The following is a 12,845-nucleotide window of genomic DNA, read 5'->3' on the forward strand; positions in this document are numbered from 1 at the left end:
TCCCATCCAGCATGTCTGCTAAGGAAGACCATCAACCGGATACAGAGGCCCCTGGAGACTGGATTAGGAGTAGGAACACACACACACACACACACACACACACACACACACACACACACACACACACACACACACACACACACACGCACACACACACACACACACAGCAGGCCATATATAAACCTGTGTTAAGACCCTACAGGGAACCCCATTCAGTCCCATTCCAGTCTATTATGATTTCAAGGCTAATGACTGACAGAGCAGTGGCTTATTCTGCATCCAATACACCTCAAAGATAAATCTGTATCAATACATTTCCTAACAAAGAACAAAGAGACAATCTGTTCATGGGTGGCCACAACAGTGTGGTTAACTTTTTATTCAAAACAATATTATAAAAAGCTGAATTTATGCAAAAAAATGTAATAGAATGTACTCACAAAATATGGCAATGCAGATCCAAGAAATAAGCTATGAAAATATCTGTAAAGATATAAAACTAAAATCACAGTCATGTTAAAAACAAACAAAAGTAAATTCATGTAATACAAAATGTATGGCAGTGGCCCAGCCGTGTAATAAATCCTTAAAGTGGTGTCAGGCTGCTCATGCTTTCTATAGTGTGTGTTGTTGTATTGGGCAGCATTATACAGCCCATATTACGAGTCTGTTATACTGTATTCTTATGTCTGGTCATCTCTTTATAGACCATCAACATATATGGTGTTAATTTTCGTTTTATAATTGATTCTAAAGCTGTTTAGCAAAATCATGGTAAAAATAATATTATGCAGCAACAACACAGAATACAAGCAGAAAGTTGAAGTAATATTTTATAACATTCTAAGCCTAAAAATTTTAGCAGGCTTTGGTTATTCCTTGCAAGGCTGTTGCACAGGATTGCATTATATATTGCCGGTCTGTCTGGCCCTATTATGAAGAATATTATAGAGGGACAGACGCAGTCACAAAACATCATGGATTAAGGCCTTATAATAGGATTCTAAAACATTTTTATCAATTAATGTCACCCTGGGGACATAAAACAATCATGGATTATGTTCAATTAGCTCTCCAGTGATAACACAAGCGTCTTGTGTAAACCGCCCGAAGAGAAACCATACTCCTTCTTAATGAGACCCGTTGAGGTCCCCGAACCCCAGCTTGGGGACCGGTGCACTATAGGGCATGCTCTCCGGCGTCAGGCATGGGCTACAGAGAGAGAGAGAGAGAGAGAGAGAGAGAGAGAGAGAGAGAGAGAGAGATAGAGAGAGAGATAGAGAAAGAGAGGAAAAGGGGAGGAGGGGAGGAGAGGTGAGAGGTTGCAGCGGAGTTGCATGGGATGCTGCTGCTGATGCTGCTGCAGAGGCTCCATCCATCCGTCCACCCATCGCTCCATCCCTTCCCTCCCTCGAAGAGAAAGCAGAAAACAAGGAGTGGTTATGTGATTCCCCATAAGCAGGAGGAGAAGTGCACAGGAGAGAAAGGAATAGCAGGGAGAGGAGGAGGAGGGGGGGGGGGGGCGTTTCCCTGCACGGTATAGCCTATTCTCACTCCTCAGCATGGATACAATGTGATGCATATGGGGCTGCTTCTTCAGGAAAGGTGGACACAGCGGTAAGTTTGACATTTTCTGGTGTTATTTTAGCGTGAGGAGCGTTTTGGACACAGTTGACAGCGCGGCGTTTTTTCGGGGGTCCTATCACTTTGGACTGCCCTGATATTAAGAGACATTTGTTGATAAACCCCGAAGTCAAGAAACATTAAGTAGATTTAGGCTTTAGGCTAAAAAGAGGTGGTTTGTAGCAGTGTGCGGCGTGGGATTTACGCACGATCAATTAGTCCCTGGCACGCTTAATAATTTGATAACTAAAAACGGGTTGGTCCCATTTGCCTCACTCCCAAGTTCCCCATCGACCGACTTGATGCACCTGAACACAGCTTAATATTTAACCAGCAGCATGTGTCAACGTGGCTTCCCCCCCCCCCCATTCCTTCCTTTGTAGCCTGTTGGAGCAGAGACAAAGATGGTTCAACTCTCCCTGCAAAGGGTTAAAGATTCAATCCACGCTTGCCACTCTGAACTGGGTTCTCCTTGTCAGTGGGAGCGGATGTATTTACAAACAAAGAAAGCTTAATATCCACGCGTGTCACGTAGGAGACAGGTGCTGGTCAATGTGCATTTTTACAGTGCTTGTGTGTGGTTGTCTGCTTATCTGGGCTAGTAGGCCAAATAGAGCCTTTATGATGCATTTAGGCCCCAGAGGGAGATTAAGGAAACTCTGTTAAGTTTGCCATTGAAAGTTTTTTTTTTTAAATTCTGCACTCTGGGCTGAATTTGTTGCAATAGCCATCACTGGGTTGTTTACTTTTCTGTCTGGGTAGTGACTATTAGATTCCACAGTGCAGCCAAAATGACTGCAAAGATTTGCTGTTGCAGGCATAAGCATAAACATCTTCATAACAGCGCCTTTAGTTCCAAGCAATTAAGCAGTGATGTGCAAGCAGCAAAGCCCAGCATCCTGCTCAGTCTGTCTCCATCCCTCAGCCCTCAGCTCTTGTCTTCGCCTCCGGCACTGCCACTTGTGATTGTGAAACACCAGGTACATTAAAGGATTGATAAGCCAGGCACAAATATGACAACCAGACCGAGCTTGTTTCTTTTTATTAGCTCCCCTCCAGCTGGAGCCAACTCACTTTCAATCAAGTCAATTCAGGAAATGGATTTTCTTGTAAAAGCGAGCCAGATGTCCATGTGAAATAAAGTTCTTATTAGGTCCATGCAGCTTTTTCTTGGGGCCGAGGGTGTAATTTTAAACGTATGGGCACAGGGTCAGATATGAATGAGTAGTAAAGAACAGAAAATAAAGCCTTTACTGTCTTTGCAGATTTTCCGATGGCATTCGCTGTGCATCTCCTTGAAAATCACATTAACTACACGTCTACATGCATTCGTACGGGCAAAGGCAATAAAAAAGATGAACAAAAAAAGCTGTTATTAACAAGTGCATTAAGCGCAGTCACAAGTGTTTCATGAGCTTTAGGATATTGTTGCACAAAAAAACTACAGTGTCAAATAAACAAAAGGCCTGTTTCATGCATTCAAAACGGCTCCTGCAGGCACACCCATCTATTCCAGACTCCCTCCCACACACACACACACACACACACACACACACACACACACACACACACACACAAACAGCTAAAAACTGCATGCCTCTAAATTAGACAGAGACACTCGGGTGACACTGAGCAGACACACACTGGTCCTGTGTAGTGAGGAGGGCAGCAGCAGCGGCAGCAGCAGGGTGTATTTTTACACCGGATCGCTGACACCTCCGTACATCTCTTCACAGCTCTTAGTGAGAACAGAAGACACGTCCACTTGAGTTGTCATCATCGGCGGCCCAGACTTGGACAGTTGGGATAGAGGAAGATGTAAGAGGCGAGGAGAGAGAGAGAGAGAAAGAGCGAGAGAGAGAGAGAGAAAGAGAGCGAGAGGGACATAGAGGAAACTAGGTAATGAGGGAGACGAGTGTCAGCATCTTCTCTTGCTTCAGTTTTGGCACTTCCTTTTGCAGGGACAGCGGGATAGCATGTAGACAGACACAGGTGCGAGTGGGGTGAGAGCACTGTCACTGGCAAATGGGAACTTTCCCAGAAGTGTCAGGTTTCATGGTGTGCAGCTTTGATCACAGAGACAGATGTATGGTTAATGCACGTGTCTGAGCGGATAAACAAGCTGATCTGAGGATGAGCAAGCTGGGGCGAGAGGGGGGTTAAAAAGGGTAAACACAAAGACGGAGGCGAGATCTCGATGATTAGAGAGGAAAGGTTAAGGGGGGGAAGATGTGAGAAGGAGGGAAAAAGAGAGAGAGAGGGAGAGAAAGTCGAGTTGTATCGGGGAACTAGCCAGCATTACCCAGGGGGAGCTGTCTGTGGTGCTGATGCAAACCCCCCCCCCCCCCCCCTTTTCCCGATGACTCTCCCTCTCTTCTCCTCAGCTGTTGATTGACAACTACTGTGTCTCTAATTGGCAAGTGTGGATGGGGGAGATTCAGGCTTATTCTCCATGGGACAGAGCAAAAAATAAATAAAGGAAAGCAGTGTGTGTGTGAGTGTGAGTGTGAGTGTGAGTGTGAGTGAGTGTGTGTGTGTGTGTGTGTGTGTGTGTGTGCTACCAGAGTCTCCGAATAAGAAGTGAGAGGAGGAGACAAAGATAGGTAGACAGAGGAGGAAAGGAGAATGTAATGAAAGGAAAGCATGAAGGTAAGGGCTGAACATCTGTTTGATAATCAGTGTCTCCCCTCAGTGCAGTCTAACACACACTGACACCTATTTGATAATTGGTGAGCCTGCCCTCTCCCTCAGCGCCGGGCTAAACGGTTGCTTGATACCAGGGAGAGCAGAGGGACTAGCTGTTGGCAGTGCAATCTGTTTACTCTGTGCAGCTCAGGTAAAGATGCATTGCCGGCTGCCTGCATGTCTATTTTTTGTGAGTGTGTGTGTGTGGTGGCTATTGCATAAAGCCTACAATGTAGGCCCCCCCCCCCCCCCCCCCCACGGTGCACAAGACATGACTTGAAGCGTGCACAAAGTGTGTATTACAGTGCAACCTCTTTGAGCAGTGCTGCTGCATTGTTTTTTCAAGGATAAATACGATGTGTTTTGTGTCTCTTATCCTAGGTGCTATCCTGAAAGATTTGCCTCCGCACAGACCTCCTCCTTCCTTCCCTCCACACTGCGATCATACTCAGAGAGCTAAAGAGGCTGAAAAAGGATGCACACAGAGACGAAGAAGAATGGAGGAAACCAGGAGAGGAAAAAAAAAGTAATGGAAGTGGAGGAGGTGGGACTCTTTGCTCCGGTCTCGACCACGGGTATTCTTGGGTTGATAATACAGATGTGGATGTTATTGCTTGAGAATACGCGTAGTCGAGTGGAAGCTTTGTCATCTATAAGGGTCCAAAAAGCAGAGATCTATTCAGTAAATTACAATAGCAGACACATAGAAATGTGTAGACGGGACGAGGAGGTGGCACAGACATGGGATGGTTTTTAATTAAGCACCCAGAGGTGACTTTTTTTTTATAGGAAAGGGCTTATTTTGTTCTATCAGAAAAGGCTTTTTAAATAGAACGCAATCAGGGGCCAGCCAAATCAAATCCAGCCACTGAAAAGGTTTTATCATCGTAGCTTTATCAACCATGTCACTCTTCACACCTGTGGAGGAAATGAGTTTGTTTCGCCGCCCAATTTCAGCCTCTCCTGCAGGAGGGGTGGGGGCTCGCACCATGCCACTAAGCTAAACCCCCCCCAGGCATTAGTTCAGGGAGCTTAACACAAAAGTCTTCAGACTCAGACGTTAATTCCAAACCTTCTTGATTACATACCCTTGTCAGTCAGTCGAGCACACAAGTGAGCCCATAATCTTATCAGTTGATGAATGTCTTTCACAGCCCTTCACACTCTGCACCAAACATTTCCCTCATTCTGAACGGAAATTTTTAAGTTTGCAAAATCTGTGCAAAAAAAAAAAAAAAAAAAGCTTCTTTTTTTTTTGTTGTGGGACGGAAATGCCACGGGATGGTAGATATTTGTGCATAACCATCATCCCGCTGCTGCCTCTACTTTCACACTCCTATTTTCTGTCTTCCTGGCTCATGCTAAAAATGTGCAAAGAGTTTGATGCCTGTAGCAGCAACAGGAGACAGTAACACATGAGGACATGTCAAGGCTTGCACCCGTTGCTGACATTTCAGCTTTCGGCTCAGCTGACTGGCTGTCATAATGGAGACTCACACACATACATACACACACACACACACACACACACACACATATATATATATAAACTGCACGAGGGTTCACATGATCTACATGCCTGTAGGGAAATAAGGGATTGATGGGTCTTAAGAAAACCAGCATTCAGATCCCCACACATACATATTTGGATGCACACACATTGCAGTGAGGTTCAATGGGTCCATGTGCCAGTGGGGAAATAAGGGATTGATTGATATTATGGGTAACTATTTTTAGTCAGAATGATGGATGTTTATGTCTTTTATCGATCAAGTTGAGGTGCAGGTCTGAAGAATTCATAGAGTCAGAGCATGCTGATTAATCAGGTAGCGGTGGAGTTGGAATAAAACATCCAGAAATACATTTTAGGTACATTAGCATTATTGCTAAGTACTATAAATTAAAATCTCAAAGTTTCATTGCAAATTCAGCAATATATTAGCATCTGTTAGCGAATGTGCCTGTGATGAATTACACTCTCATCGCTTACTACTCCATGATTTCTTACTCCTGCGTAAGCAAATCTCTTATTTATTAGCACAGTAAGTAATTATAATTTATACACATTTCACACTGACGTGTAAACTTGTTGATTTGGCAAAGCTGTTTCTGTGGTTTTGTGTGTATTTGTGTATGCATGTGCATGTGTGTGTGTTCTAAGCAACAAAATGACTATTGTGAGCACAGCTCCAGGTGCCTAGCAACCGAATGGCTCTGTTTCCTTGGCAACAGTTGCCTCGCACTCACTGTGTGGGTGATTGGCAGCCTTGACAACGGAGACGGAGTGACACTTGACCTCGCGTGCTGAATGGTAGAGGAGAAAGAAGGAGCGAGAAATAGAAGAGAGAGGGGGAGGCAGTGGGAGGGGACGAGCACAGACAGATGAGAGACTAAGTGATAATCATTCTCTATTGTAATCATCCTCCAGCATGTTTCATAAGGCGTCGGCAATACCTCTCCAGCTGGGGTCCATCATCAAACACAATGCACGGTGAAGGGGCGCGCATGCACGACACACTCCTTCCTGGGTGGAGAGCCCAGGCAGGCACTCCACATCTCATCTATTATCACTCAGCTCTGCCTGGTGCACAGCCTCACTACACTGTGTCTGCTTTCATTTGTGATCCGCTACATCCTGCGCTCAGCGGGCATGAATGGATACTGGACTCCTGAAAATGTGTCACGGTCACAGATGCCACAGGAGAGTAGATCAGAAGCCGTGCACAGACACGCTTTACTTTGAACGTGGCACTTCCACTGCTGTTTGACACCTTTGAATTGAAGTGGTGTAATTATTAAAAATGTGTTTTTTGGTCGTTCTCCATCCCATTCTCTGGCTGAGGGGATCCCTTTGTACCAGGTTTATCAAAAAAAACATGTTTTTCTAGGCTGGCTACACCTGTGTTAAATGATGGGAGGGAAAAGTAGAGAACAGAAAGATCAAATAAAACAACATACTTGGAGAGTAAGCCTTTTCTTTAATTTTACACTCTTATATTAAGTCAACACAAGGCTATTTCAATTTAACTGTTACCTTTTAATTTGTCACCAGCTGGTTATTCTCTTTCTCATTCTTTAGGAGACAATCACAACCTTTGATTTCCTAGTTATAAAAAAAGCTTCATATATTAACATTACGACATACTCCTACATATTCAAATTCAAAGATCGGTTATTGTGTGGTTCAGGTTGTAGCTTTTTTTGTCCTGTGTAAGCCGTTGTAATGATCTCCCTTTAACTCTATTAAAACAAAAGGACATTCACCTTATCATAACACAATAAACTGAAAACCAACCAACATTTCTGTTGTCAAGTCTTATTGCTTGTTTATTTCCAAGTTCACACGTGTCAAATTCAGAGGGTTAAAAAAACATACAGCTTCATTTAAAGCTTTTCAACACTGATGGCTCTTGCATAGTAAAGACATTTCCATTACTAATGCTTGATTTAAGGATAAGATCACACAGTCTGTACACACATCTTTAATAAAAAACATCTTTTTTTGTCTTTTCAAAATGTTTATTTTGAGAAATTGTAAGCTTAAGACAATCAACTGAAACAAAATGAATGATTAGAGAGCAATTCAAAACTTAGCAGCTAAGCATAAACCTTGTACATTTTCATCCCTGTCATCAGCGGCATGACCTGATGTGACATATCTGTCTTTAAGGAGGACGCCGAGAGCTGTGGGTAATTATTACTGTCAACACAAACTGTAACATCCTGCCTCAACAGGGGAGAAGTTCACTATTACACTACACTTTGTAAAGTCTGATGGTGTAGCCTTCCCTGAAAATGTTCCTCTCCCACCAGGTCCTGCAGCTAGCTTCAGAGTGTTTGATAGGGAATGAGTTTGGAATCATTTTTAAAGGAAATTCTGATTTTTAACTTTTTCTGTGTAGATCAACACTTTCACGTCTCACTCGCACAATCAAACAGAAACACTCCTCGCTTTCAGATGGATTTCATATTTAAATGCCAAGATGGGATCCCAGTTTGTTTGTTTTTTGTAACTAGAGGCCTCTTTAAAAAGATTTTCAAGCAGCTTACAATATCTCAACGTTGCAAAGAATAAAAACTAAGGAACACATTTCTGTTTAAATTTAACAGCTACTCATTTGAGGCTCGTTTACGCTGCATCTAAAACATCTGAGACCAATCAAATAAAACGAAACAACATAGAAAGCCTTGCTCAATGTGCAAGGACTAAAATCAGTCATCGCTGCAAATCACAAATTATGTAACAAATCAGATAATGAAGAACGAAAACTAGGGTTGTTGCTTACACAGAAAGGGGAGAAATCAGAAGAGAGCGGGAACACTTGAGAGCAGCTCTGAGGCTGAAGACCTCATCAGTGGAACTGCTGTTCACACAGCTGTAAAACTCAAGTGACCATATGGGAAAACTGAATAATTCAGGTTTCTGAAATGTCCCCTGACCAGCTTGATCCTAATGGGCCCGCGTTCACCAGCCACATCATAATCCTCCCCATCATCCTCCCCCTGCTCCGGAAGGACATCAGGCTCAACTAGGGCTACTGATTGGCGGCTTCACAGGCATCTATCCAGTCACTGTACACGTCAACCGGCTCGGACAGATCTGAAGAGCAACAAGTTAAGGACAAAAAAGGAATTCTGTTGCCTAAATGAAAGTTTACAAAAAAAGCACAACAACCTAAAGATGGGAAATCAATACAGAAATCAAGATCAAATGTGAATAACTTGTTTGTGTACTCCACTGCGGGTAAGCATTAGTTCTCCAGTAAAAACTGGAGTCTGATGTGATATTCGTTTCTATATTAATCATAATATTTATCATCCAGAAAAAACTGTCACTTCCAGAGGGCAAAGGTCGTGGTGGGGGGGGCTCATACTTCATTACCACGTTGTTTGCTGTGCCGTTAGCTGGTGGCTTATCATACTTTGATATCAGCTCCATGCACAGACTGCACATTAACACAAACAGCTAACATAGAGCATGATGTCAATTTAGAATATGTTGAGTTTAAAGTCAACACAAACATGAGCACGTACACATTTTTTTATTAAAAAAAAAAAAAAAAGTCATATATAGAAAAACAGAAGCTGAGTAACAGGTTGTTCTTACACTGCCTTTGAAAAACATAACGTGTCTGATTTAGCAGTGCCTGGTGTTTCTCCCCCTTCTGAATGCATGTAGTCCCACCAAACAGCACCATCGATACACTTTAAAATTCTAAGCACACCAAGCTCTTCATTTTCAGTATTTTATGTTTTTCATCTCACTTACCTAAAAGCAAAAACTAAAAGGTTTGTTTGTTGATATATTCAACAACTGTAATTAGATTCAAAAACAATACCTCTAATAGTGCTGTGAGATCCTCAGGGGTGATGTAGTTGTTGTTGTTTTTTTAAACACAGTTTAAGGCTTATACAGAGAAATACTTTGTGTTTTTTTTTTTTTTTTTAACTATGAGGTGTTACACTGTGATAACTAGGGGGTTGAGGTTGGATAGCTTGAACATTGGACACAAGTTGTATTTACATTTTTACAGATGAGACAGCTCATTGAGGATGTAGTTAAAGCCGCCTCGATGACAACTGACCAACTCTGATTAATGATGAAAACTACGGGCTATGCATGACCAGAACTAGTCCAGGACAATTTGTCAGATCATAAAGAAAGAAAATACAGTCCTCAGCTGATCCATTTGTCACACGCAGTCATTAATACTAATATAAATAAACAACGATTAGCTTGTTATATCTATATTGTGTTGGTATCATACAGTTGCACTCAGTATTTGGTTGTAGTGGATGAAAGCGGCCTCTAGGAAGAGAAGTTCGAGCCCTTGCAGCTTCCTATGCACCACCCAGCTGACATAATACAGCATGAAGTGGGTGTTAAGATTGTTGAAATGCTAGTTTTGGAAAGCTACAGCGATGCAAAGACAACCCACTCTCACTTGGCATACGAAAGGTGTTCGGGGGGGGTCCTAAAGCTATTTGACTATCTCTAAAAGTATTACTGATGCAGTACGGTAGCCTTTTATGTGAACCTGGCTCCCCCCTACCTGTCTGACCTCCTCCACCGACACACCCCCACCTGCACTCTCAGGTCTGCTGATGCAAAGCTCCTGCCCCCCCCCCCCCCCCCCTGCAGAACAAACTATCGGTCCTGGGGGGACAGAGCCTTCTCCATGCTGCTTGCTCCCACCCTCTGAAACTCTCTCCCAAAAAAACATTCCAGACTCCCCCACACTCACTTCCTTCAAGAAATCCCTTAAACTCACCTCTTCAACACTGCCTACAACCTCTAACTCCCATCCATTGCTTGTTCGTTGTGCTGTCCTAGTTGGTTTTTTTCCCCCTTGTTAAAGTGTCTTTTAGTATCTAGAAAAGCATCTTCCTGCATCTTATCCCATCTCTCCCCTTTCCAAGCCCGGCGCAGTCTAGTCCTGTGAAGGCTGTTTCGTCATGAGCCGGGGATCCAGCCGAAGATTTCTGCCTTTTAATAAGGCAGTTTTTTTCTTTCTGCTTTGCTAAAGTGCTCATGATGGATAGGCCGGATCTTTGTAACATAACAATGAGTAAGTTCTTTTTACCTGCTCTTTTGTAATGTTAACAGACAAAGAGTAAGGTATTGTACCTGCTCTTTTTGTAAAGTGTCTCAAGATAACACTTGTTATGAGTTGACGCTATACAAATAAAAATCAATTAATTGATTGAATTGATATATAAGACTAATTTATCATTATTATTATTGTTATGTTGAAAGCCCCTTTAAATTCTCGACAGCCTATATTTAATTGTTTCTGCTGCCATCATGAAAAGACCAAACACAAACTGATGTGATCTTCTTTTGACACAGTAGGAGACAGAGAAATAAAGTCTCTAACTGTGTGTCCTGTGTGCTAAAGGATACAGGAGACAGAGAAATAAAGTGGTGCGGTCTCTAACTGTGTGTCCTGTGTGCTAAAGGATACAGGAGACAGAGAAATAAAGTGGTGCGGTCTCTAACTGTGTGTCCTGTGTGCTAAAGGATACAGGAGACAGAGAAATAAAGTGGTGCGGTCTCTAACTGTGTGTCCTGTGTGCTAAAGGATACAGGTGATAGGGGTCTGGAACTCCTCCAGACAGACAGTGCATGATATTATCCCAGTGTTCCTGGTCCTCTCCCTGTTGTCAAAAAAAAACATACAAAAGTTAGAAACAAGTGGATGAAACTGGAGGATTTGTTACTCCGGGGGTTAGGGAGGTTGCAAAGTGGCGTTGTACGTACATTTTGACGTCACAGGACTTCTCGTGGTTGCAGAAAGGACAGGTGAACTGAGAGTCCAGATCTCCCGTCATCTTCTTCTTAGGGGGGGGTTTTCTTTTGGACTTGCGTCGACCCATAGCGCACAAAGTGAATCAAGTCTGAGTGAGAATGAGACACAGAACAAACACTCAGAGAGAAGAAGAACGACAATTCGCTGATACACTTTTCCGGGGGAAACGTCCTCCAGTCAGCAGCTGCTCGAACATAACTGTTGGCAATCAAAGTTAGCATGCTAGTGTTAGCATGGTTGTTGTTGATCTCCTAATACAACGAACATAAACTGCCTGGAATTAAATTAATTTTGAATAAGAAAGCGTCTCTCCTTATAGCTCTACAATATAGCCTTGCAGTTTCTTTATGCTGCAACTTGAGAGTTTAACGATGTTTACCTGTGGTTGTTGGAAGAAAAGGAAAAATACACGTTGCAACACCGAGAACAGCGTCTTTCCACAAGACCCGGCACCGGTATCTGTTCGAGTTAAATGATTGGAGGACAGGTTAGTGTTGCGCGGCCATTCATTGGCTGTCGGGGAATGTCAATCAAGTTGATCGGTATGTGACGGAGCAGTGTCTGACGCTGCATTGACGTGCTCCTCGGATGGTGGAATTTCTGATTTGGAAAGTCGCTCTTCCAACTTCAGTGTGTTTGTGATTTTCAGTTCGGAAAGTCCGGAGCTCGGAGTGATGTATCAAAAGCGAATAATTGCGTTGATGTTACGAAGAAAGATCTGTGAAATGTGGCTGATAAAAGTTATATTTGGCCAAAAAGTTGATGCGCAATACCTGAATTAATAAAAAAGTATGTTAACATTAATAAAACATATTTTGCCCCGCAAATGATGACGATAGTGACGTCAAGTCGACAACTTGGGCACCTAATTCTTTTCCGAGTTTCCGAGTTGTTGTTTCGACTTGAGTAGACGTGTTCATGTGCATTTTACAACTCGAAAACTCGTTTTTCCGATGTGTCCGACACCACGTGAATGCAGCATAACACAGCCTACTCCCGCGCGGTGGCGATAGAAGCTAAACTCTCAGGTAAAGACGCCCTCATGCTTTATGTAAAGACCTGACCTCCGACTTCTTTTTAAAATAACTTTTGGAAATGTAAAGTTTGTACCTTTTATCAATAAGTCGGCAGTCAGCGTCATGTTGTAGCTTAAATATAATGATATGTGGTTTAATATACAGTTAAAATAACCCACTCGTCGACATCTACAATGCTGGTTAAAACAAA

The 12,845-nt window shown here is 42.8% G+C and overlaps 1 protein-coding gene and 1 long non-coding RNA gene across 2 annotated transcripts; one reads left to right on the plus strand and one right to left on the minus strand.

Annotated features, from left to right (window-relative positions):
• The first annotated feature begins 1,061 nt into the window (after positions 1-1,061).
• On the plus strand, positions 1,062-7,608 carry LOC109993453 (uncharacterized). Its single transcript, XR_002278375.3, has 2 exons — positions 1,062-1,617; positions 4,690-7,608. It is a non-coding gene; the product is annotated as an uncharacterized lncRNA (long non-coding RNA).
• Positions 7,609-12,120, minus strand: elof1 (elongation factor 1). The gene is made up of 4 exons (XM_020646416.3): positions 11,998-12,120; positions 11,570-11,706; positions 11,396-11,466; positions 7,609-8,908 (listed from the first exon to the last, which is right to left on the minus strand). Exons 2-4 carry the CDS (start codon positions 11,683-11,685, stop codon positions 8,844-8,846), a joined length of 252 nt encoding a protein of 83 aa, XP_020502072.1. The 5' UTR covers positions 11,686-11,706; positions 11,998-12,120; the 3' UTR covers positions 7,609-8,843.
• Positions 12,121-12,845: the final 725 nt, after the last annotated feature.

Source organism: Labrus bergylta, chromosome 1 (assembly GCF_963930695.1).
Source record: "Labrus bergylta chromosome 1, fLabBer1.1, whole genome shotgun sequence".
Lineage (NCBI taxonomy): Eukaryota > Metazoa > Chordata > Actinopteri > Labriformes > Labridae > Labrus > Labrus bergylta.

Coding starts and splice junctions, on each gene's coding strand:
- elof1 (XM_020646416.3), bottom strand. CDS start 11,685: ATGGGTCGACGCAAGTCCAAAAGAAAACCCCCCCCTAAGAAGAAGATG. Junction 11,467..11,569: donor AAGTCCTGTGACGTCAAAAT/GTACGTACAACG, acceptor TTTTGACAACAG/GGAGAGGACCAGGAACACTG. Junction 8,909..11,395: donor GTTCCAGACCCCTATCACCT/GTATCCTTTAGC, acceptor GTTGCTCTTCAG/ATCTGTCCGAGCCGGTTGAC.